At 48.0% G+C, this 26,357-nt stretch overlaps 1 protein-coding gene across 7 annotated transcripts in view; it reads right to left on the bottom strand.

Moving 5' to 3' along the window:
- The window catches only part of slc2a9l2 (solute carrier family 2 member 9, like 2), a 630,183-nt gene that overhangs the window by 363,452 nt on the left and 240,374 nt on the right, over positions 1–26,357 (bottom strand). For all 7 annotated transcript variants that reach the window (XM_038792065.1, XM_038792062.1, XM_038792063.1 and 4 more), the window contains one exon: positions 10,163–10,308. In XM_038792065.1, coding sequence (XP_038647993.1) covers positions 10,163–10,308 — 146 coding nt within the window. The remainder of the gene's footprint in view (positions 1–10,162; positions 10,309–26,357) is intronic.

The raw sequence follows: 26,357 nt of genomic DNA, 5'->3' as shown, positions 1-26,357 counted from the left end.
TCGATATCTGGGGCTCGGCGTCTCGATATCTGGGGCTCGGCGTCTCGATATCTGGGGCTCGGAGTCTCGATATCTGGGGCTCGGCGTCTCGATATCTGGGGCTCGGCGTCTCGATATCTGGGGCTCGGCGTCTCGATATCTGGGGCTCGGCGTCTCGATATCTGGGGCTCGGCGTCTCGATATCTGGGGCTCGGAGTCTCGATATCTGGGGCTCGGCGTCTCGATATCTGGGGCTCGGCGTCTCGATATCTGGGGCTCGGCGTCTCGATATCTGGGGCTCGGCGTCTCGATATCTGGGGCTCGGCGTCTCGATATCTGGGGCTCGGCGTCTCGATATCTGGGGCTCGGCGTCTCGATATCTGGGGCTCGGTGTCTCGATATCTGGGGCTCAGCGTCTCGATATCTGGGGCTCAGCGTCTCGATATCTGGGGCTCGGGCTCGGCGTCTCGATATCTGGGGCTCGGCGTCTCGATATCTGGGGCTCGGCGTCACGATATCTGGGGCTCGGCGTCACGATATCTGGGGCTCGGCGTCTCGATATCTGGGGCTCGGTGTCTCGATATCTGGGGCTCAGTGTCTCGATATCTGGGGCTCGGGCTCGGCGTCTCGATATCTGGGGCTCGGGCTCGGTGTCTCGATATCTGGGGCTCAGTGTCTCGATATCTGGGGCTCGGGCTCGGCGTCTCGATATCTGGGGCTCGGCGTCTCGATATCTGGGGCTCGGGGTCTCGATATCTGGGGCTCGGGGTCTCGATATCTGGGGCTCGGGCTCGGCGTCTCGATATCTGGGGCTCGGGCTCGGCGTCTCGATATCTGGGGCTCGGCATCTCGATATCTGGGGCTCGGCGTCTCGATATCTGGGGCTCGGCGTCTCGATATCTGGGGCTCGGCGTCTCGATATCTGGGGCTCGGCGTCTCGATATCTGGGGCTCGTGCTCGGTGTCTCGATATCTTGGGCTCGGCATCTCTATATCTGGGGCTCGGCGTCTCGATATCTGGGGCTCGGCGTCTCGATATTTGGGGCTCGGGCTCGGCGTCTCGATATCTGGGGCTCGGCGTCACGATATCTGGGGCTCGGCGTCTCGATATCTGGGGCTCGGTGTCTCGATATCTGGGGCTCAGTGTCTCGATATCTGGGGCTCGGCGTCTCGATATCTGGGGCTCAGTGTCTCGATATCTGGGGCTCAGTGTCTCGATATCTGGGGCTCGGGCTCGGCGTCTCGATATCTGGGGCTCGGGCTCGGCGTCTCGATATCTGGGGCTCAGTGTCTCGATATCTGGGGCTCGGGCTCGGCGTCTCGATATCTGGGGCTCGGCGTCTCGATATCTGGGGCTCGGCGTCTCGATATCTGGGGCTCGGTGTCTCGATATCTGGGGCTCGGGCTCCGCGTCTCGATATCTGGGGCTCGGCGTCTCGATATCTGGGGCTCGTGCTCGGCGTCTCGATATCTGGGGCTCGGTGTCTCGATCTCTGGGGCTCGGTGTCTCGATATCTGGGGCTTGTTTGTGCACTTGCCTCTAAGTTTCTGGGTTCAAGTCCCAACAAAAATCAAAGCAGATGGTCCAGAGCAGTTCTGAGAGAACATTGCACTGTCAGAGGTGCTGTCTTCTGGGTGAGGTGTGAAAGCAAGATCCCATGCTCAGTAGATGTAAAAGAGCCTAAGGCACTGTTTCAAAGAAGAGCAATATATATCACGCAATCAACATTACAGAAAACAGGTTCAAATCACATTGTAGGAGTTTGCTGTGTGCAAATTAATTGCTCCGTTTCCTAGATTACAACACTTCAAAAATGCTTCATTGGCTGTAAAGCACTTTGAGACATCTAGGGGCGGGATTCTCCACGAACCGGCGGGGCGGGCAACTCCGGCGTGAAGGAGTGGTGCAAACCACTCCGGCGTTGGGCCGCCCCGAAGGTGCGGAATCCTCTGCACCGAAGGGCCTCCGCCGGCCGGTGCGAGTTAGCGAATGCGCGGGTGTGCCAGCATGTGCTGGCGTCATCCCAGCGCATGCACAGGGGGGGTTCATCTCCGCGTGGCCATCGTGGACTGTTACAGCGGCCGACGTGGAGGAATAGAGTGCCCCCATGGCACAGGCCCGCCCGCAGATTGGTGGGCTCCGATCACGGGCCAGGCCACCGTGGGGGCACCTCCCGGGACCAGATCCCCCCCCCACCCCCAAACAAGGACCCCGGAGGCTGCCAGCGGATCCAGGTCCCGCCGCTAAGTACCTGTTGTACTTGGGGGGGGGGCTGCCAGCGGCCGCCGACTGGCGCGGCGCGATTCCCGCCCCCGCCAAATCCCCGGTGCCGGAGAATTCGGCAGTCGGCAGGGGCAGGATTCACGCCGCCCCCCCGGCGCGCTGCGTCGGAGAATCGCGCCCCTATTTTTTTCTGAAAAAGCATTATATAAATGTAAGTCTTTCTTTCTGATTTTATATGTTCTTATATTCTTATCTAGACATTGTAGCTGAAATTAGTTCGCGTGCATGTGTATAACTTAATTGCCCTGAACAATGTTCTGTGAATGTCACCCTACATTGCTCTTAGATATTAATTAAAAGAGAAACCTACAAGGGGTTCAACTAGCAGTATTTATATTTAAACCGATATAGAATTACACTATTGTTTATTGTGCCCTGGGGCGATACAAGTGTCATCTGTCACCATCAATAATGGGAAAGAGCTCATTAATAATTCTGATTTCCAACTGCATGCAGCCTTTTACTCTAAGCAGAAAGGTAATCGACAATAGCACGGAAACATTACTGAATGGCAAAGTTAATCACTGTTCATTTGATCACTGTTTGAAGCTTCCTCTTCTCAATAAAAGCACCTCCAATACTCCATCAATGCCATATATAAAGAAAACACTGGAAATTCTCAACAGGTCTGGCAGACTGTGTGAAGCGAGAAACAGAGAAACAGCATTAAAGGTTCAATCTGGTGACCGTTATCAGAACTGAAAAATGTTACAGACGTATCAGGTTTTACGCAAGTGCAAAATCAGGAAGAAATGAGAGGAGAAGAAAGTGCAAACGAGATTTAATGATTAGCCAGCACTTACTGTCTGAAAAAAATAGAGCAACGGTTATGACCTGAAATTGTTTAACTCAATGTGGACTTCGAAAGGTTCTAAAACATCACGTTGAAAGATTGTTACTTGAGCTTGCGCTGTCTTTCATTACAAAAAAGTGTCGGAGGCCAAGGGCAGAGAGGTCAGAATGGGAATGGGATGAGAAAATGACAATGATTGGATGCTCAGGGTAACACTTGTGGATTGAACGAAGATGTTCAGCAGAATGATTACCCAAGATGCATTTGGCCTCTCGCCTTAAGACGCAACCACGGTGTAACCAATAAATCTTAAATTCTCTGCCCACAGCATGGATAGGGTAAGGAGGCAGGGCCTGAATCCACCCCAGCCAGAAGGGGATCATACTCAGTGATGTAGGCACCAATCTGGTCCACACCACCCGTCCAGCCAACTGAACCAACCGGAGTGGCAACACACTCTTTTATACACATGTTGTAACTTGGAGTTATGGATAAAGATGGCAGAGACTTCAGTTTCTTTCCACCTCATGGCTGACCAGAATTCTCTCCCACTCTCCATTGCCAGGTCGGAAGGAATTACAAGTTGATACGCAATCTGACCTTCTTGGGTCATTAAATCCTGGAGTGGGACTTGAACCTGGAGCTTCTGACTCAGAGTAAGAGACGATATGGCCTGTGCCACAAGACCTCCTAACTAATAAATACAATATGCAAAATTGAAAGAATTACAAATAAATCTGTCACACTCACACTGATCTCTCTGTCCCTCGCTTCCTATTCCTATTGAGGTTCAAGGAACAGCACCTCACCTCGCAATCTGACACTATACAACCATCCTGACCCAACGACGAGTTCAGCAATCTCAGATTATAAATCTGTGCTCCCATTTTCCAGACAACAGGTGCAGAGTAATGATACTGCTCTTGCCATTTACACCTTCCCTACACTCATATCTTTAACTTCCTTGTTTGTCCCATTACATCTCCTTTTGTCTTGCACCATTGTCAATTAAACGTTGTCATTTAATCTATCCTGTCTTTCACCTTTTCCTTTTCTTCTTTCCTGCCCTACCCCCTGTGTTCCTCTTTGCTGTGCTTGCTTAAAATCGATAATATTTTCCGATTCGAAATGTTAACTCGTAATATGTCATAAATTGTAGTCATCATGTTGCTCGTTATGCTTTTACTTAATTGCTCTGTTTTAATAACCTTTGCTCTAGAGTCGCCAGGTATCTTTCTGATACCACCACGAGGTTCAAAGCCAAGTGCTGATCAATAACTCAATACACCAGTTATTAAGTTTCAAATCAAAACACATTTATTATACACACAGTCAATCACTACTCATGCATAAAACTCTACTTACTAGACTATCTCTAACACTAAAAGGCCTATACTTAGCTTTCAAATGGCCCACCAGGTCAGAGGAACAATGGCCTTTGTCCGGTTCTGAGTCTGCAGGCTTCAAGCTGGTATGGAATAGTAGCTAGGAGCGCCTATCTCATAGCGTGTATTAACTGGAGACTTACTTGGTTGGTGCAGTTGCTCGGCAGGTCTCTCCTTGTTGAGAGTCACGGTCAAGAGTTCTTTGAGAGCTGCCAAGAAGAACAAACTGAACTTGGGGACTCTACTTTATAGTCCCCATGGGTTTCGCGCCCTTCTGGGCGGACCCCAGACCTGATCCCAATTAATTGGACCATGTCCCAATCGGTTCTATCGATTTCTCCAATACTGGAGCTGTTCCCTGATCGCTGGGCGGTTCCTATGTGTCCATTGGCCTTCCTTTGTCCTGGCTTCCACTGGCGCCGGGGAGTCTGGTTTGGTCCCGATTGCTTCAATGTTTCTAACTGTTTCTGGGGATTGCTCATTAGTATGTAGATGGCTACTGGTTTCGGTTCTGTCTGGGTTCTGCAAGTCTTAATACACAGGAAACCTTGCATCTGCTTGTTTTCCTGTGCCTGGTCAATTTTCCCTGCATTCTTTGCGGGCATCCATTTTGGAATCGGGAAGTGGTCACCTCAGGTGGCTACAATCATACACATTTCCATCCAGTGAGAGTGCAATGGTTGATCTTTGTTTTTTTTTGATCTTCTCAAAAGGATCTTTTTCAAAAGAATTCCCTTTGTACTCCCCCAATTAGGCTCAGGAGCCACCACACAAACATAGTAGACACCCACCTCCAGGAAGTCATGAGGATTATTTCTGGAATGTGGAGATCACGTCGAGTGCCTTCCCATGCTGGCAAATATTGAACCTCTTGATGTAGTGGTAGTCGGTATTAGGGGTATTACGGTACCCAGGGGTATTACGGTACCCAGGTTGAGGCTGTAAGACCATTGTTGTGGGAGGTACCTGAGACAGCAAGATCATTGGTGAAGCCTGCCTGCTGGTTCTGCCCAGTATGGCGGAGTATAAGAGTCTGTGTCTCCCCGGCTGCTGCATTCTGTGCCTGCGCTGCTGGGGGAAATACCTAGTACAATAAAGCCTTCAATTGTATTCCAATCTTGCTTCTGGAGTCATTGATCGAGCATCAGTTTGCAGGGAAAACATCCTCCTCAGAGAACACCACCAATTTACAACCAACAGGGAAGTGGACACTAAACAAACAATATTGACAGGCAGATATTGGCATGGTCAGTTAGGGCAGTGGAAGAAGCTGACAGCTGACTGAACAAGTGGGATAGGCAGGCATTCAGTAGATGGTCAGGTAGGCAAAGACAAAGTGAACAGATGAGGAAATGGAACAATGGTACTACGAGAAGCAAGTATCCGGACTAACCAGACAGGCAGATCACATAAACTGTGGGGCAGACTCAAACCCTGAAGAAGGGGACCAGCCATATAGTCAGACACGCCATGGTCAATTAGAATAACAATCCACGCAAAATAGTTGGTTGAACAAGAAACAAACAACTTGTTCTACAGATGGACATGACAGTCTACTTAGATCAAGCAGGCAGATAATCAAAAAATAGGACTTCCAACCTTTAATCAACTTCAGAAAAATAATTATGCAAAAAACTGTAAAATCATAGATTGAACAAAATGAGGCCTATCACTGATTTGCATTCACACCATCAACATAAACTGTTTTTGATCTGATCAATTACTTTTAACCAGATTTCGTGATCTTTGCTGTAAAGAGAGCATCCCTAGCTGTGACACGAATTGCTTAGGATCAGAGATCACATAGTCAACTTTTCCCACCCACCATTCACTAAGCTGAAATGGTGAAGAGGGGGTAAGACGGTGGCGGGGTTGGAAGGGGTCGGGGGGGGGGGGGGGGTCATATATTCAATGTCTCATCATTCTCCAAACCCACCATTTTTACTTGCCTGTCTCCAGGACAAAGACCATTCATCCCAGAGAAGCAGAGGCTTATATCTCGATTATGTCATCAGGACATACATGCCATCTTGATTGTGGATCTGAACACAGCCCCCACAGTAAACGTTGGTGGTGGTAAGGAGCTAGGGTCCGGTGCATTTGTATTTATAAAATATTTTGAAAGGTTCCTTATAAGTCCTGATAGACTTTCCAGGCCCCTAAGCAGACTCAACAACCCCACCAGGGAAATTCACTTCCACAGAGAGCATTGAGGCTGGTTCATCGAATTTATTCAAGGCAGAATTAGACATATTTTTGTTCGACGGGGGAGGTTAGAGATACAGCGTGGGGGGGGGGGGGGAGGGGGGGTCTTACTCCTGCTCCCAGATTGTGTGACCCCCATCTGCCTTGTTGGGGGACAGTCACTTTGGGACCTGAAGGGACATGCCTCCAATTCCAGTTGATGAGTTAACATTGGCCTCCACGTTACAGATTTTGCTGCTAATCGCCGTCCACAATCTAGCCTTTTGAGCATCAGGAGATAATAATATATGATTAGTACCCAATAGAGGTGGTTTTAAGGCAGTAATCTAACCTCAAAGTAAGATATGTATGAACTATTCTTTTGGTTGATGAACTATTCACACAAAGTTGCAACTTGAACAGCAATGAGTGAAGGACTACAATAGCAAGTGGGATAGCATTGTACTATCTGGATGCAGTGAGAATGCTAAGAAGTTGTAAGAAGCATGTTTAAGATGTTACATTTTGTCGAGTTTTCAAATTAATTCATACCCTGTCAATTACAAGATCACTCTTTGACAGATTCTGGAAACTCTACAGGTTAAGAGTTTTTTTAAAAACTAGGACAGTCAAAGTTAATTTTAACTTCATGATTCAACTATCTCTAAGATTCTCCATTGTAATATTATCTTTTCAACAGAGGTTGTGTAAGACAAAATTAAATTATTCAGGGGTTACAAAACAACGTTCCCAATTCAAGTCAGACAAGCAATTTCTACTTATTTTGGAATAAATAATGACCATAATTTACCATTAAAATAACAGCAAGGCCAATGGTGCTCACCATTATTTAAGCAACAATGGTTCAAGCGACCTCAAGCAAAAAACAGAAACTTGGTCTAATGAGAATATCCAAACGTTCTTGTTCAAATTGCACCGCTCCACCATTAGGTGCATGAACCCAGCATCTCACTGTTAGCTTTGCTGTGTTGTTTTGGTAACTTGCTGTATTTGCCCATTAATTGTCCATTAAACGCGTCACAGAAAGTTAACTCCTGGCATTACAAGTCTAAATATCCATTTATCGTGTGATCAGTTAATGACTGCCAATCGTTTCAATGCACTTAAAATTAACCATTACAAATGTGGAACCTCATGCCTTCAGGTTTTAAATTCTTTCAGGGAGATAATAAAAATGTTACAGTTATTTTTTAAAACTTCTTCCTCGTCCAATGTGTCTCCTTCAATCCAATTTTCTTTCTCTCCCTATTTTTCTTTCCCCATCTGGCTTGACAATTGAAATAACTCTCACAAATACACCTTCCTCATCAGTTCTTCCTGTGTTTATTTCCTAATCCTTAAATCTCATTGGTTAAGGATTGTTGATTTTCCCATTCAGCTGCCGGTTTCCTTCAGAGTGCGGTTATCAACTCACACTTCCAGCAACTTCGAGGTCAAAATCCTTTTCATTGAAAGATGAAGGGGGTAAGTCTAAGTAATGGCAGATACTGTTAGACACTCTGCTACAACAAATGCTGGCCTAATAGCTTCATTCATTCAAAAATTACTCCCCCCTCATGGACAACATTGGCAACGGTTTTAAGAAATGAAATAATCAGAAGGGACAATGGGCTAGATTCTCCCACCCCACCCGCCGCAAGAACGCCAGGGCAAGACGCTAACAATGGAAAAATTCATTGACCTCGGCCGGGATTCTCTGGTCGAACTTGGCCGGAGAATCTCGCCCAATATCACTCATTTTTTGTGAGACAGTTTTGGAAAAATTTAATTAATTGAGTAAAAGAACAGTGGTTTTGACCATATTTGGTGATTTCCAAATGCCTTACAAATTGATTTTTAATACATATTGCACAGTGAAATAATAATCAATCTGAGTTATATAAAATAAAGTGTGGAGAAGAATTGCTCAGGTGGTTACATGCAATGAAGTCATAACCACTACCGTGCCCAGTGAAGGCAGGCAAGCCTTACCCATAACTTTAAATAAGACCTCTATGTTTATGTAGAAGTTTCTGGAATGGTTTTTTATTTAAAATGGACACTGATGAACTGCTAAGACAGCTGCTAAGAGGTCAGTTCACTTTTGTTTCTTCAAAACATTATCTCAATCTTCCAGAAAATTCGTATTGAATCACTCTGGGATGGGTATTCAGACAATACACCTCTGTGGAATTCACACTTTGTTGACATTTAACCCAAGCACAGAATCAATGTATACTTAGGGTGGAATCTAGGAAATCCCATCCCTCTACCCCTGGTGGGATTTCCTAGTCTCACCAAAGTCAATGGACTTTTGAAGTTCTCACCACGTTTTACTTACCACCACGATGGAGTTGTAAAGTTCCACCCATAGACTCTATACCTCAAGGTTTGCAATTTCATAAAAGAAACCTGGCAAGACCAATTATTCAGAAGTAAAGTATGAAAAACCACCACGTGTCACTTATTGTGTAATGGTGACTTTGGTCTTGCCTGGTTAAATAATGCCAATATTAGTCATGTCATTAGAACCATCTTGAGATAGGGAGTTTTATCTAAAAACTCTTAAGAAATCTGGGAAGTTTGAAGAAAAAAACAAAGAGACAGCAGCTACAGGAAAAGCAATATCATCTTTGTCTTTTAGGAATCAAGAGGGAAGAGTGAAAAAATACTCCTCTTTCATGAGCCTGCACCGACTGATCGCCTACAAAAAACTAAACTCTTGAACTGTTAACTATTATTTTGGTTCAACAATTGGAGAAGTGCACTATCCTCTTTAATTGTAATGTTCCTGACTCTGTGGTGTGTGAATGGCATAGTGTTTAAACTTTTGATAGTGAGAATGTGAATAAATAATCTTTATTTGTAAACCACTGAAAGTCTGCTGCTGTTTCTTTAAATTGGCCACACTGTGGACAAAACGGGTTTAGAAAAACATAGATAATCTACCTTTCAAAAACAACCACATTAATTGTGGAGAGTAAGGGAAGGAAATTATGAGCCACAGTTTATATCTCCTCCCCTGTCCCTAAGAAGCACATTCCCTGGGCAGCACGGTGGCCTAGTGGTTAGCACAGCTGCTCACGGCGCTGAGTTCCCAGGTTCGATCCCGGCTCTGGGTCACTGTCCATGTGGAGTTTGCACATTCTCCCCGTGTCTACGTGGGTTTTGCCCCCACAACCCAAAAATGCGCAGATAGGTGGATTGGCCACGCTAAATTGCCGCTTAATTGGAAAAAAATAATTGGGTAATCTAAATTTATTTTTAAAAAGTCAGAGTGTAGTTAGTAGTTAGATAAAATATTTTTTAAAAAGAAGCACATTCCCAATAAATACATTGACTGCATTATTACACACCGCAACCAATGAAATTCTCTTCACATCACATGAGCTCTTCTAAATATGCAATTGGCATTTTCCTAATATTCTTAAAGCAAACGATTAATGTACGGATATAAATATGTACAGAGCATGTAAAAGAATTGGGGTGCACTGAGAATTTTAATAGAACTCATGATTAAGATGTCAAGTTTACAAACCTTGCCCAGTATCTCCGGAAGCCCCAAGACCTGGCCAACAAAGACACCGACACAGATGAAAATAGATGTGACCTGCCCTAGGGAGCCACGAATGTGCTTCTGTGAGATTTCACCCAAGTACATAGGAAGGGCACTGAGGGCAATGCCTGTAGAGAAAGAAGAACTTCAACGTCAGATACCTAATATCCTGTGACACATCACTGCTGAACTATAAACAACATGCCTACAGTTAAACACAGCAGCAAGCAATATCTATAAACAGATTTGGATCTGTCTGATTGTCTACAATAAGACAACATTTAATTGCTGGAAACAAAACCATGCTGAGAAAAGTCAACTTCCAAAAATATTTTACCTCAGCAGAGTACTTCTTTATATCACATTTACTCTACAATTTAAAAAAAATGCACTTTGAAAAGGTATGTCCTGTACACAAGAAAGGAAAATTCCAACCCAGCCAATTACTGCCCCATCATCAGTAAAGTGATGGAAGGGGTCATCAACAGTGCTATCAAGTGGCACTTACTCAGCAATAACCTGCTCACTGACACTCAGCTTGGGTTCCATCAGGGTCACATAGCTCCTGACCTCACTACAGGCTTAGTTCAAACATGGAGAAAAGAGCTTAACTCCAGAGGTGAGATGAGATTAACTGCATTTGACAGAAAGGCAGCATTTGACCAAGTGTGACTTTAAGGAACCCTAACAAAACAAAGTTAATGGGAATTAGGGGGAAACTCCCTTTGGTTGGAGTCATACCTGACACAAAGAAGACGGTTGTGATGGTTGGAGATCATAGAATCCCTACAGTATAGTACAGAAGGAGTCCATTCGGCTCATCAAGTATGCACCGACCCTCTGAAAGAGCACCCCCACCCAGACCCAATCCCCACCTACCACGTAACCCCATCTAAACTTTGAACACTAAGAGACAATTTAGCATGGCTAATCTACCTAACAGGCACCATTACATCATCTCCAGGACATCAATGCATGAGTTCCTCAGGGTAATGTCCGAGGCCCAACCATCTTCAGCTGCTTCGTCAGTGACCTCCCTTCCATCATAAGGTCAGAAGTGAGGATGTTTGCAGATGACAGCACAATGTTCAGCACCATTCACGACTCCTCAGATAATGAAACGGTCCATGTCCAAATGCAACAAGATCTGGACAGTATCCAGGCTTGGGCTGAAAAGTGGCAAGTTATATTCGCGCCACACACGTGCCAGGCATGTCAGAGTGTTCAGCATTCAAAAAATGAGCACAGGAACTAGTAGTTAGTTACAGTTGTCAGGTGTTAAAGTATACACATCACCAGCTGAGAAGACGTCCCACATCTAAACACATGAGGCAGACAATGTACAGGCTTATGTTTGTTTTCGGTAGCATGTTTTTCTTGGAATAGGTCCTGACCCTGGCCGGGATTCACCGACCCTGCGCCGGGACGGAGAATCCCCGGGGGGCGGGAGGCGCGAACCCCACCCCGCTGCTGGCTTCCCTATTCTCCGACGCCGTATTTCGGGGGCCGGCAAGATTCCCGCCACACCGGTCCGGGGCCGTTGACAGCGTCCCCCCCACCCCCCAGCAATTCTCCGGGCCCCAAAGGGGCGAGCAGGTTTTGTCCAGCCCCGCGGGTGTGGGGGGATCCGACCCCCGTGGGGGGGGGGGAGGGGGGGGGGGGGGGGCACGGTGGCCTGGCCTATGATCGGAGCCTACCGATCTGCAGGCAGGCTGGTTCCGTGGGGGCCTTCTTTCCTCCACGCCAGGCCCCTGTAGGGCTCCGCCATATTGCCTGGGGGCCAGCGCGGAGAAGGGAACCCCCACGCATGCGCGGAAATACGCTGGCCGTTCTGCACATGTGCAGAAATACGCCGGCCAGTCCATGTATGCGCGAGATAACGGCGGCCGTTCCGAGCATGCGAACTCGAGCCGGCCCTTCAGTGCCAGCTGGAGCTGCGGGAACTACTCCGGCGTCAACCTAGCCCCCGAGAAAGTGGAGAATTCCTCACTTTTGGGGGCCGTTGACGCCGGAGTGGTTGGCGCCGGTTTTCACCAGCGTGGGGACATAGCCCCATTATTGGAGAATCCCGCCCCCTGAATCCAAAGGCTACAGCTGGAGGGCTGTCACTCCACACCACAATTAAGCATGGCTCTCCAGGAGTCTCTCCCGCTCTTACTGCCTTCTAATGGCATGTTGGACGGATTTCCGGGTTAATAAATCAACTTGTTTGACCACATTATGAATGCACCTTTCCAGACCATCAAGTCCTGAAGTAAGAATTGAAACTGGAGCCTCTGGCTCAGAGGTAGCTACACAACCAACTGCACCCCTGGGAGCTCTTACACGCGATGGGTGTCCACCGATCCGCGGGCGGGCCTGTGCCATGGGGGCACTCTTTCCCCTCCGGGTCGGCCATCAACATCCGCGATGGCCGACGCGGAGGTGCCCCCCCTGCCCCCCCCGTGCATGCGCGGGGATGACATCAGCAGCCGCTGACGCTCCCGTGCATGCGTGGACTTCTGCCGGCCGGCTGGGTCCCTTCGGTCCCGGCTGGCAGGGCGCCAAAAGCCTTTCCCGCCGGCCGGCGGCGTGCCAACCACTCCAGCGCGGGCCTAGCCCCTAAAGGTGAGGGCTTGGCCCCTGAAGGTGCGGAGGATTCAGCACCTTTCGGACGGCCCGAAGCCGGAGTGGTTCACGCCACTCCATCCCGCCGGGGCCCCCCGCCCTGCCAGGTAGGGGAGAATCCCGCCCCTCTTCTTTGACAAGAGCCATGGGATCTCTTACATTCACATGAGGGCAGCTGGAGCCTTGGTTCAATGTCTCATTCAAAAGCTGAAACCTCTGACAGTGTAGCAATCCCTCTGTACTACACTGGAGTGTCAATCTGAGTTTTGTGCTCTAATATCTGGTTCAGTGGTAAAGTGCTGGTGTTAAGTCACAACTGACACCGAGTCAAAGGGTTCATAGCTCAGGCATTTCTGAGTCTTTCCTGGAATATTCCTTCAGAAATGTGCTTTGAAACTTCTCAATGGTGTTGATTACCATGTGAATGTCCCCATCTTAATTAGCTAGCTCCTTGTCACATCATACAATAACTTTGAAGGCCCATATCAGTACTGGTAACATATTTTGCTGAGAAGTAGCCTTATCCATTCCAACTAAGCAGGAGGTTTTATGCTGCGGTGGGTTGTGACCCTGCCTCTGAGCCAGAAGCATTGGGTTCGAGTCCCACCCCAGGACTTGATGACTGAGGAAGGTGCATTAATAACGTGGTCAAACCGGTTCCGTTTGTCAATCTGCAAATCCCTCCAAATGCACCAATGGCTGTCAGTTAGAGCAAGAGAGACTCATGGTCAGCCACGCCTTGATGTGGCGCTGCGCCCCTCAAACTACAAGCCCCTGGCGACAGACTTGCGACCTGTTCTGGAATTGCGAGCTGTGGAAACGGATGAAAGCCTGCCCTCGTGCACCATGAGGTGGGGGGAAGAGAATTGGAATTCCAACAGAGGAATCATTTACGGCAGGCTCTGTTCATTCATCCAGCTTTTTGGAATCCCAGTCTGTTCACAACAGAAGGGTCAGCAAATGGAAAAATATGTCTAGTTCTGTCTGACCTGCAACTTTTTTTTTTAGAACAGTACAGCACAGAACAGGCCCTTCGGCCCTCGATGTTGTGCCGAGCAATGATCACCCCACTCAAGCCCACGTATCCACCCTATACCAGTAACCCAACAACCCCCATTAACCTTATTTTTTAGGACACTAAGGGCAATTTAGCATGGCCAATCCACCTAACCCGCACATCTTTGGACTGTGGGAGGAAACCGGAGCACCCGGAGGAAACCCACGCACACACGGGGAGAATATGCAGACTCCACACAGACAGTGACCCAGCCGGGAATCGAACCTGGGACCCTGGAGCTGTGAAGCATTGATGCTAACCACCATGCTACCGTGCTGCCCCACTTACCTCAGCTTGTTTCAGTTTTCTATCGGGCGGTTTGAAGAAAGTATTATGAATATAATAAGAATAATGTGGAATTGTTTTAAGTCCTTATTATCTCTAGCTTCTTCACCTCTTTGAGGAGATTTTCTTGGCTTTGTACGTTGGGTGCACCAATTGCTCCAGTACAGTGAATGCCAGATGATTGTGTGGGTCAGAATGCTCATCTATGGAGGAGACCCTCTTGTGGTAGTATGACTAGGGTGATTACGGTACCCTAGAAACAAGCTGCCATTGGTGCAGAAGACTCGCTGTCCATTGGCCCAGGCAAGTCATGTGCCTCTCTGCCAATTAGCTGAGGCTAGTCATGTGACTCCCCGCCGATTGGCTGAGAGGTAGGTAGCTCCGCCTACGAGGCGGGGTATAAGAACCCGTACCGGCTGGCAGTCGGCCTTTCTCTGTACGTCTACTGCCGGGCACACATCCAGTGTATTAAAGCCTGTCGTTTGGAACTACCTCTCGCCTCGTGTCCGATTGATGGTGCATCACCTCTGAAATTCTTTGTGCTGCCCAACCACAATCCCAGGAGGAACCATCATACATCTGACAGCTCAGCATTCTGTTCAGGAAATTCAGCCCACAATGATGGGTGGAATCCCTGCAGTGGCAGCCTTTTTGCTAAGAAAAGAAGGAGTGATAGTAAAGAGGCACCCAAAGGCAGCTCACTCTCAATCAGCAAGGCTCCTGCTGAGGTGGACGTTCAACCCACTGGAAACACCAGAGCGGATAATTGATGAGAATTGAACCAGAAAGCTGGGCCCTTGTGACTTCAGACAGTTACTCCCTAAAAATTTGTAAAGGCTTCAGTAATGAGATAATGATGACTCTTATATTTAAATATTCAAAAACAAATTTGGATTGCTCAGTTGGCAGCTGCAGCAATAATCCAAGGAACAGCAGAGTACTGCCAGCCAGGTGGTTCTGATAGGGTCAGAATTAAGGCCAGTGAGAAAACCAGTTTTGTGACTTGCCGAAACAGACAAACACACTTTATTTGCAATTCCTGTTGTTTGCGCCCAGTACTGTTCATCGTAACTTGAAAAGTTAATCTTTGCAGTCCCACTTAGTCTGAAAACAACAATACTAAGCAAATTTATTCTAAGATGTGTATAAATCTGAAAACAGTCAGGTGCAATTGTGGGTTAACATAATTACTCAGTAATCTTATTGAATCTGGAGTTGAATCTATTCCAGAGTGATGGACTAAAGGTCTTTTCCCCGAACTACAAGAATCCAACATTAAATTAGATTGAACAGTAGAAAATTAGATGGCCCTGAACACAATTATAAATAAGTTGGAATTGACTAATGTTCCCATTGCTGTAAGCAAGGAATTGTAAGTGAAGCTCTTGTAGGGGCAGCACGTTAGCACAGTGGTTAGCACTGTTGCTTCGCAGCTCCAGGGTCCGAGGATCGATTCCCGGCTTGGGTCACTATCTGTGTGGCGTCTGCACGTTCTCCCAGTGTCTGCGTGGGTTTCCTCCGGGTGCTTTCCTCCCACAAGTCCCAAAAGACGTGCTATTAGGTCATTTGGACATTCTGAATTCTCTGTCTGTGTACCTGAACAGGCGGCCGAAAGTGGCGACTATGAGCTTTTCACAGTAACTTCATTGCAGTGTTAATGTAAGCCTACTTGTGACAATAAAGATTATTATTAATTATTATTATTAGTTTCTGAAGCAGTACCTACATGCATTTTGAGGCCTGTGAAGTCTGATGAATTTCCAGGTAATGCTTGCTTATTTGGGAGGATCCAAAATTCTTCATTCCCACACCATTGGTGCAGCCAATGGTAAGCCATTGATCTCCAACTCCTCACCACACTGGGGCATCCAGAAGTCAAGGCACGGTCACCTCATTGCAATAATTTGGGTAGATACCTGCACCAGTGTGTATGTGTCAAGGTTCTACTCGTGGGCGGCACGGTAGCACAGTGGTTAGCAGGTTAGCACTGTTGCTTTGCAGCTCCACAGTCCGAGGATCGATTACCCTCTGGGTCACTGTCTGTGCAGAGTCTGCATGTTCTCCCCGTGCCTGCGTGGGTTTCCTCCAGGTGCTCCGGTTTCCTCTCACAAGTCCCGAAAGACATGCTTGTTAGGTGAATTGGACGTTCTGAATTTAGGTGAACTGGCCATGCTAAATAGCCCTTAGTGTCCAAAAAAGGTTAAGTGGCGTTACAGGGTTGCGAGGATAGGGTGGGGTGTGGGCTTAAGTAGGATGCTCTTTCCAAGGGCTGGTGCAGACTCGATGGGCCGAATGGCCTCCTTCTGCACTGTAAATTCCATGATTCTATGATTCTACTATCTTCACCCCTGACAAGTAAAACTTACTGTCAGTCTTAATCCTTGGCTGGGAAAGATTTTAAATCATTCCAAGAGTTTAGTCAGCTATACTAATTCTAGACTTGGCCTTAAAATAAAATTTCTTCCATCCCAGGAGTATTCAGACTAAATAAAATATACTTAAGAGGTATAGTATAGCAGAAAAAACTCGACTTCACTTTTTTCAGCACATTGATTTCTCTATTGAAGAATTCTGGAGAAAGTAGGGTCCTGAGGAATCTACAACTTTTTATAATGGTTATTTAATAAATATTCAATTGTAAGCTTAAATCTTACATTAGATTATTCTAATGGTTGCAGTATTATAAAGTGTGAAGTAAACAAAATAAATATAAAATATAAATGCAAAATACACTAATCCACCTGGAAGTTAATGAAATATACAAATCCACTTAAATATATGCAGAATATTCAAACAAACTAAGGGCACGATTTAACAAGAATAAAAAAAGTCCCGATTTGGGACTCAAGTTTGCCGGTGCAGGAAGAGATTGGGGCGGCATTTTTAAATGCACCCCCAGTCTGGACCCCTGGCACCCAGGCACTGCCAGCCTGGCCGCACCCCCACCCAAAGGTGCCATTCTGCCTGGTCCATGTTTGTGTGGACCAGTACTAAATGGCATCATGGCGAGACCTACCGGGCGGGAGCATTCGTTCCTGGGCCTCAGGAAAATCAGTCACCGATATATTAAATGTGTAAATATGGATCACGGTCAGTGAAGGCACGATCCGGATCACGACATCTCGTTCAGAGAGTCGCAAATCTTGCAAGAAGCCTCTCGCGAGATTGAACGGCCTAGTCCATCACCGAGTCGGGTGCAACAAGGCTGTTCAATTGCTCCCCAAGTTTATACTTGTAATCAAATTTGAAAACACAAGTCAATGTCATCCATCCTCGCTAGCAGCTGGAATTTTCCAGTGCCATTGAAAGTGAATAGAGTTCTGGCTGGAAACACATTTTCCATTCTCGCTTGCAATGGATCCCATCATGGACGAGACCGGAGAATCCCACTCATAGTTTCTGCCTTTGTCTTTGTCTCAGCTAAGAGGAGATCAGGTAAGATTTCGACTCTTCTTCAGCCATTCAGTTTGACTGAGATGTTTACCTAAGAGCCTAATTTAAATAAATGACTTTGTGTTCAGAATAACCATTATACATCTTATTCTAAAAAGTTTTTTTTTGAGTATTTTTTAGGACCAAATAATGGGCTGAATTCTCTGCCTCGCGATGCCGGAAGCGTGAATTGTGATCATAGAATTTACAGTGCAGAAGGAGGCCATTCGGCCCATCGAGTCTGCACCGGCCCTTACAAAGAGCATCCTACCCAAGCCCACACATTTACCCTATCCCCTTAACCCAGTAATCCCCATTTAACCTTTTTTTTGGACACTAAGGGCAATTTAGCATGACCAATCCACCTAACCCGCACATCTTTGGACTTTGGGAGGAAACCACAGATCTCGCACTCAATCGCGCAAGATTGGAAAATCAAGGTTTGCACCCAGCACCGATTCCGACGCCATTCTCTGGGCCCTCGCTAGCGGCGATGGCAATGTTTGTGCTACGCACCGGCAGATCCATTCAAAACCATCGTTTGCATGGATTTCAGTATTATTAGCGGCTTGGACCCAGTATGCTGCACCCTTCGGTGATTCTCCACCCCTCTTCGGCGGACGTCCTGTAGGCACAAATTAGTGCAAGTATTGACAAGTAGGGTCTGGGTGCCATAGCTATGGAAGTGGAGGGGGAGGCTAGGAAAACACTGAAAAACCCTTGAACATTGTCAGTTTGCTGGAGAGTGACTGCCTGGGCCAGGAGTGGGGACCGACGGCGCGATGTACGAGGAGACGGGGTGTCCACCTCGGGATCGGAGTGACCTGGCTTAGACTGCAATTGCTGCAATTTGTCTTTTAAACACAGCCCTTTGGTGCTCCTTACAGGCTGTTCACTCTGCTGAACGCTGCCCGTGTCCTTTGGAAATCAGAGCGCCTCTGGTCATCTGGGAGCCCATTCAGGCCACTCCACTGGACACCCTCATACCCGAGCTGTTTCTTTAGGGCAAGGCCAAGCTCAGCCAAGTGCCCACCAGCTGTTGGCACTCCTCAGAAGAGCAGCCCCACTGCAGAGGAAGCAGCAGAGCTCACTCCAACCAGAGGGACCTGCATCATGGCCTTTTGAGCCCTGTTCTCTGTATTCTCAGGGCAGAGGCCTCACCGGTGACCCCCGCCCCTCCGGATCACCAGCTGTCTTCCCCTTGTGAGACTGGCAGCGACTGTGAGACTGGCAGCGCTGACTGCCTCTGCCACCACCTCCCAGGCAGTGTTCTGGAGAGAAAAGACTATTGGCCATCTCGGGGAAGAGGGTGTCCCTCCTCTCCCCTCTGGTATGGAGCTGTGGGTCCACCTCAGGACTTGGGGAGGGGCAGGTTTTCTGTGAGCCATCTTGGTAGCTGCAGTGTGTGTGTGTGTGTGGGGATAGTGGAGCGCTAAAAACTGCTCCAGCTGCCACACTCTTTTGCAGTTAGAACACCTCCTGGGCCGGGAATTGCTCTGAATTTGTGCTGGCAGAGTGCTGGCCCATTTGCATTTCCGAATAGCACTCCCAATGGGTGAATGGAATGTTGACATTTATAGCTAAAGAAATAGAGTATAAAGGTAAGGCTTTGGTGAGATTGTACATGGAGAATTGAGCACTGTTTTGGTCCACTTATTTAAGGAAAGATGAAGTGGCATTCAAGGCAGTTCAGAGGTGGTTCACTAGATTTATTCCAGAGATGAAGGGTTCAATTCTGGCCTTGGGTGATTGTGCATGTCTGTGTGGAGTTTGCACATTCTCCCCGTGTCTGCATGGGTTTCCTCCGGGTGCTCTGGTTTCCTCCCACAGTCCAAAGATGTGCAGGTTAGGTGGATTGGCCATGCTAAATTGTCCCTTAAAGGGCGGCAAGTGGTGAATCCCGGCCCGGGTCACTGTCCGTGTGGAGTTTGCACATTCTCCCCGTGTCTGCGTTGGTTTCACCCCCACAACCCTTTGTGTCCAGGTGTCCAGGTGTGCAGGTTAGGTGGATTGGCCATGCTAAATTGTCCCTTAGTTGGAAAAAAAAATAATTGGGTACTCTAAAAAAAATTTTTTTAAATAAAATAAATTGCCCCTTAGTGTCCAAAAGGTTAGTGGGGTTATGGGGATAAGGTGAAGGCGTGGGCCTAAGTAGGGTGCTCTTTCCAAGGGCTGGTGCAGACTCAATGGGTGAATGGCCCCCTCTTGCACTGTAGGGATTCTATGATACTTAGTCTCCCAAATGGAGAATTCTGCCCAATGTGTTTTTCTGACTGCAGATATTCCCCAGTTTGAGGTAAAAAGTTTCAAGGTTCTCTCTGGCAAAAGCCTACTAAGGCATTTGTGCCTGTGTATAATATTACCTCTTTCTGATCTTGGCAAAGAGACATTAACTGGGTTAAATCCTTAACATGTGGATTCATAGGAGCCCATTGCATTTTTACAGTTCTCACGTAGTTTTACATATCTACTGCTTACTGTGCTGTTGATTTTTGTCAGGACCTCACAGGAATTCGAGGTTTGAGTATCAAAAGCAGGGAAGTGCTTATTAATGAGCACGGAGATCTGGAGCTTGAAATCGCCACACAAAAATAACCAACAACCTACTTGCATATTTTTGGAGTAATGATTGTATTCTGTTGAAATCGTACCCCACAAGTGATCCTTTTACGCAGTAAGATTTTGCCACTTACAATAACATAATAGTGAAGTTAAAAACTGCAGCTTACAATTAATTATACATAATTGAGAGTGTTTGCAAGGCATTGGTTTGGGAAGTTGATCCGACTTGAAAATGTATTCATATTTCATGTTGTCTACCGAAATGACTCACGGACAAAATTCCTCAAATCTGTTCTGTCACCATAATAGAACAGAATTTGCATCTTGTTGTCAGGCAGACTGACCCCACTGAAGTGTCCAAGGTCAGCTACTTAACATAAACCAGTTGCTCACATTACTATAGATGCCTTCAATATCCAACTGGGCAGGAAGAAGAGAGATTTGAGAATGGTGGACAGATTAGAAATTTGAAAGAGTTGTCTCACAGACTAGTCAAGCAATGGCCTGACATTGTCAAACTCACAGAATCATACCTTACACATAACGACCAAGACATCACTATCAGCATCCCCGGGTATGTCCTGTCTTACCGGCAGGGCAGATCTAACAGGTATGGTAGGACAGTCAATTCCAGTCAAGAGGAAATAGCCCTCGGAGTCCTCAACATCGACTCTTTTTAAAAAATAAAAAAAAATTTTAAATCTTTTTTTTTTAAATTTTAGAGTACTCAATTATTTTTTTTCCAATTAAGGGGCAATTTAGCATGGCCAATCCATCTAACAAGCACATCTTTGGGTTGTGGGGGCGAAACCCACGCAAACACGGGGAGAACGTGCAAACTCCACACGGACAGTGACCCAGGGCCGGGATTCGAACTCGGATCCTCAGCGCCGTAGGCAGCAATGCTAACCACTGTGCCACCGTGCTGCCTAAATCGACTCTTCAGGTTAAACATGGACAGGAAAAGCTGCTGATTACCACGTACCACCCACCACCAACTGATGAATCAGTACTCCTCCATGTTGAACACCACTTGGAGGAAGCACCGAGGGTGGCATTGACACAGAATGTGCTCTGGGTAGGGGACTTTGATGTCCATCACCACGAGTGGCTTGGTAGCACCACTACTCCAAGCCTTTAAGGACATAACTGCTGGGCTGGATCTGTGACAGGTGGTGAGGGAGCCAACACGAGGGAAAAACATACTCAACCTCATCCTCACCAACCTGCCTGCCTGCCACAGATGCATCTGCCCATGACAGTATCGGTAGAGGTGGCCACCGCACAGTCCTTGTGGAGACAAAGACCCATCTTCACATTCAGGATATTCTCCATTGTGTTGTGAGGCACTACCATCATGCTAAATGGGATAGTTCAGAACAGATCTATCAACTCAAGACTGGGCATCCACCAGAAGCAGCAGAATTGTACTCGGCCACAATCTGCAAGGTCATGGACTGGCTTATCTCATACTATACCATTATCACCAAGCCAGGGGGTCAATCCTGGTTCTATGAAGTACAGGAGCTATAACACAGAACTACGTGTATGCCAAACAACACAGGCAGCAAGCGATAGACAGCTCACGTGCATCCACAAAGTTACGATTGCCCTGTTTGCCCAGGATTGGCTGAAGTACCTCTGGCTGGATTGGCAGCAGGTGTGCTGCATGTACCCCAATGGACCGGATGTTTATAAAGATGGATTGGCTACCATCTGAGGAGCCTCTGCCAAGAATTTTGTTGACCCCAAGGCCCAGCCACGGTATTTTCTGGCCGTCCCTGTCCCCTACGTGTTAACGCCTAAGGTGGATGCAGAATTGGACCACCTGGAACGGTTAGGGATCATCCGCCTGGTGCAGTTCGCAGATTGGGCTGCGCCAGATGTACCAGTCCTGAAGTCTAATGGCTCCATCCGTCTTTGTAGGAATTATAAGATGACGATGAATCGGTGTCCCATTTGGGCCATTACCCGGCTCCCAGGATTGAAGGCCTGTACGCACAGCTCAGTGGAGAGCATACTTTCACCAAGCTGGACATGAGCCATGCTTATTTGCAGTTAGTTTTGGACCCGGCCTTGTGGTAGTATGTAACCATCATTACACACAGGGGTCTTTACGAGTACACCAGGTTGCTTTTCGGAGGCTCCTCTGCATGTGCCATATTTCAGCGGGTGCTGGAGAACATTGTTCAGCGATTGCAGCAGGTCGCAGTTTACCTCGATGGCGTATTGATCACTGGTTCGTCCAACTGGGACCATATGAAGATCCTGGAGGACGTGCTACGTTAGTTCGAGGCGGAGGAGCGGAATTCGTCACAATTCGAAAAGGAAGGTTGACTGTTGGCTTTCAGAATGAAGAGATTCCAGGAGTACGTGGACGGACAAACATTTTTGGCTTATATGGGCCACAAGCCCTTGCTGTTTAAGGAGAATGGAGCAATTCCCTCCGTGGCTTCCGCCCGCATTCAACACTGGCCATTGCTCCTGGCGGCGTACAAATATGTATTGGAATATCGCTCGGGAACGAGGTGAAGGCATGGACACAGATGGACCCGCTGTTGGCCAGGGTCTGCCACATTGTACTGTATGTGGCCCAACATCGTGCTCTCCCGAAGCATCGGCATGTATTCACCACAAAGGTGGCTAAACTCGGTGTGGTAGAAGGCATCCTGCTGTTGGGTCTCCCAGGTGGTCGTGCCAAGCGAAGCCAGGGGGCAATCCTACAAGACCGCCACAGAAGATGAAAATGTTCGCCCAGAGTATTGTATGGTGGCCTGTGATGGTCATGGGCATCAAAACATTGGTCAAACAATGGACATGGTGCCAAGAGCATCAGAAGTTCCCCCTTGCAGCCCTGCTCCACCCTGGGAGTGGCTGGACCGACATTGGTCCCGACTCCAGGTGGATTTCACAGGATCTTCCCAAGGAGCCATGTATTTACATATCGTAGGCGCCCATTCAAAGTGGGTGGATGTCTATCGCATGTTCACAACAACATCACGAGCAAATGCTGAGAAGCTCCGAAAAACTCTCTGTATCCACGGGCGTCCCGAGGTTTTAGAGTCGGACAACAGCAGGGATTTCACAAGAGCAGAATTCGCTGATTTGCTGAAGTTAAACAGGGTCCGCCGTGTACGGACCTTGGCCAAATGGGCGGTACAGACATTCAAGCTGGAGATGCGAAAACAGACCTCCGGTTCCCAGGAGACCCAACTGGCCTCTTTCCTCTTTTATTACCGAACCACGCCACACACCTCTACCGGGGTGGCACCCTAGGAGCTGTTAACGGGTCGTTGACTGCAGTTGAGCCTCGTCCTACCAGACATTGGGGAAAAGGTCCGCGGCCGGCAGGAACACTCCGTAGCACAACAACCCAGAACCGTCAGTGAATTTGCCACGGGCGATGTGGTTTACATTTCACCAACAGGGCGTTGTGAATTCCAGGGACAGTGATAAAGCAATCGGGGTCAGTCTCATTCCGTACGAATACAGGGAAGACAATCGAATAGGCACGTGGACTACCTCAGCAGCAAAGCCCAACAGGTACTCCAGGGAAAATCAAAGCCCCCACGACTGGTGTTGCCCCTTCCTCCGGAGCAGCCACCTTTGATACCCAGGGAGGCAGATGAGCCCATCGACCTGGAAACGCAGGAGGTCGACTCATCCGACCCTTAATCGGACATGGAGACTTTGCCAACTGCTGTCAAAATGGAACCGGTGGCGGCCATGGCCAAGAACAGTTGAACCACGCAGGCTTTCGGCCCGTAAATGCCGCTCCCCGGTCACACCCCTCCGGTCCCAGAGTAGTGGATGTTAGAGAGACAGCACTGAGAAAAATAGGTGAAGGATCTTCCCCCTCGCACTGTTGAGATGGACAACGTGTCGGGCTAGTGGGGGGGGTGGTGGAAAGAGGGGTGGCCAGGGAGTCTGCAACATCAGAGTCCCTGTGGCCTCATCCGAATATGATCTCCCCTGCTGAGGGGCACAGCTTCACCATGACGCCAAGGGCCCCACAGGATATAAATACCCCAACTGAGTGTGGGCTGGACGTGGGAGACGTGGGGAGTAGGGGTTGTGGTATACTGTAGTAGGTTAAATATAGTCGTTTTCTTACTGAGGCACTTCCGTGTGGTTGCTCGCCGGAAACCTAACAAGGGGCTTCTCAGTTAACCACTCCCAGTTCTTGGTATCCATACTCAAGGATCAGTAATTACCATGTTATTACTCCATGTTTAGTAAAAATCTGCTTTCAGTTGCTAGGATGTTTGTCGGGGGATTTTCCCAATCTGCATTCAATTACACAGGATTATTTTCTGGAATGTTTTAATCTATAAATTTGTCAAGAATTGGTGGAAGTGATCCACTCCTCCCCTCCCAAACAACAATGGAAAGTATTCACATATGAACAATCAGGACAAATTCAATGGTTGGATTTGGTGATAGCTTGAATTGGGAGAATTGGTTATGAGGGCAATATGCTTTAGCGTTACTAACAAATGAAAATATCTTTACTATCTAGAACAGAATTCAAGAGTATATCAGAGGGATTCAGTGGGCAGGATAAATTCTCTGTCCTTTTTTATGATGTATCTTTTTTTATTTAAATAATTTTTATTGAATTTTTTTTACAGAAAATATAAAATATAACAATAAAATGCAACAAAATAACCCATAACAACTGTAACACCCCCCAGACCGCCTCAACGCATGTATCATATCCCCCCCACCCCCCTCAACCCCAACAAAAGAACTTAAAAATAAATTAAAATTAAATAAACAAACATAGTCATCGTCCCGTCCCCCCCTTTTCCCTCCCCCCTTTTCCCTCCCCCTACCCCCCAGGTTGCTGCTGCTACTGTCCCAGTACCCTATCGTTGAGCCAGAAAATCGAGGAAAGGCTGCCACCGCCTAAAGAACCCTTGTACCGATCCTCTCAGGGCGAATTTGACCTTCTCTAGCTTAATAAAACCCGCCTTGTCATTGATCCAGGTCTCCACGCTTGGGGGCCTCACATCCTTCCATTGTAGCAAAATCCTTCGCCGGGCTACCAGAACACCGGCCATTTTCGCCTCCTGCACTCCCGGCTCCACCCCAACCCCAAAAACCGCGAGTCCCCAGCCTGGCTTGACCCTGGATCCTACCACCCTCGACACCGTCCTCGCCACCCCCTTCCAGAACTCCTCCAGTGCCGGGCATGCCCAGAACATATGGGCATGGTTCGCTGGACTCCCCGAGCACCTGACACACCTGTCTTCACCCCGAAAGAACCTACTCATCCTCGTCCCCGTCATGTGGGCCCGGTGCAGCACCTTGAATTGGATGAGGCTAAGCCTCGCACACGAGGAGGAAGAATTAACCCTCTCCAGGGCATCAGCCCATGTCCCGTCTTCGATCTGTTCCCCCAGTTCCACCTCCCACTTAGCTTTCAGCTCCTCTACTGACGCCTCCTCCACCTCCTGCATAACCTTGTAGATATCAGATATCTTCCCCTCTCCGACCCAGACCCCCGAAAGCACCCTGTCACTCACCCCCCTCGCGGGAAGCGAAGGGAATCCCTCCACCTGCCGTCTAGCAAATGCCTTTACCTGCAGATACCTGAACATGTTTCCCGGGGGGAGCCCAAATTTCTCCTCCAACTCCCCCAGGCTCGCAAACCTCCCATCAATAAACAGGTCCCTCAGCTGTCTGATGCCCGCTCTGTGCCAACCCTGAAATCCCCCATCAATGTTCCCCGGGACGAACCTATGGTTCCCCCTTAACGGAGCCTCCATCGAGCCCCCCACTTCTTCCCTATGTCGCCTCCACTGCCCCCAAATCTTGAGGGTAGCCGCCACCACAGGACTCGTGGTATACCTCGTAGGAGGGAGCGGCCACGGCGCCGTTACCAGGGCCCCCAGGCTTGTATCTCCACAGGACGCCCTCTCCATCCGTTTCCATGCTGCCCCTCCCCCTCCATCACCCACTTGCGCACCATCGACACATTGGCTGCCCAGTAGTACCCCGAGTGATTGGGTAACGCCAGCCCCCCCCCCCCCCCCCCCCAATCTCTACCCCGCTCCAAGAAGACCCTCTTCACCCTCGGGGTCCCATGCGCCCAAACAAAGCTCATGATGCTGCTGGTCACCCTTCTAAAAAAGGCCCTAGGGATAAAGATGGGCAAACACTGGAAGAGGAACAAGAACCTCGGGAGAACCATCATTATGACGGACTGCACTCTACCCGCCAGCGATAGCG

The sequence above is a fragment of the Scyliorhinus canicula genome, chromosome 3, assembly GCF_902713615.1.
Source record: "Scyliorhinus canicula chromosome 3, sScyCan1.1, whole genome shotgun sequence".
In the NCBI taxonomy this organism is placed as follows: Eukaryota; Metazoa; Chordata; class Chondrichthyes; order Carcharhiniformes; family Scyliorhinidae; genus Scyliorhinus; species Scyliorhinus canicula.
The sequence above is the reverse complement of the archived record's forward strand: the minus strand, read 5'-3'. Positions and strand labels throughout refer to the sequence as shown.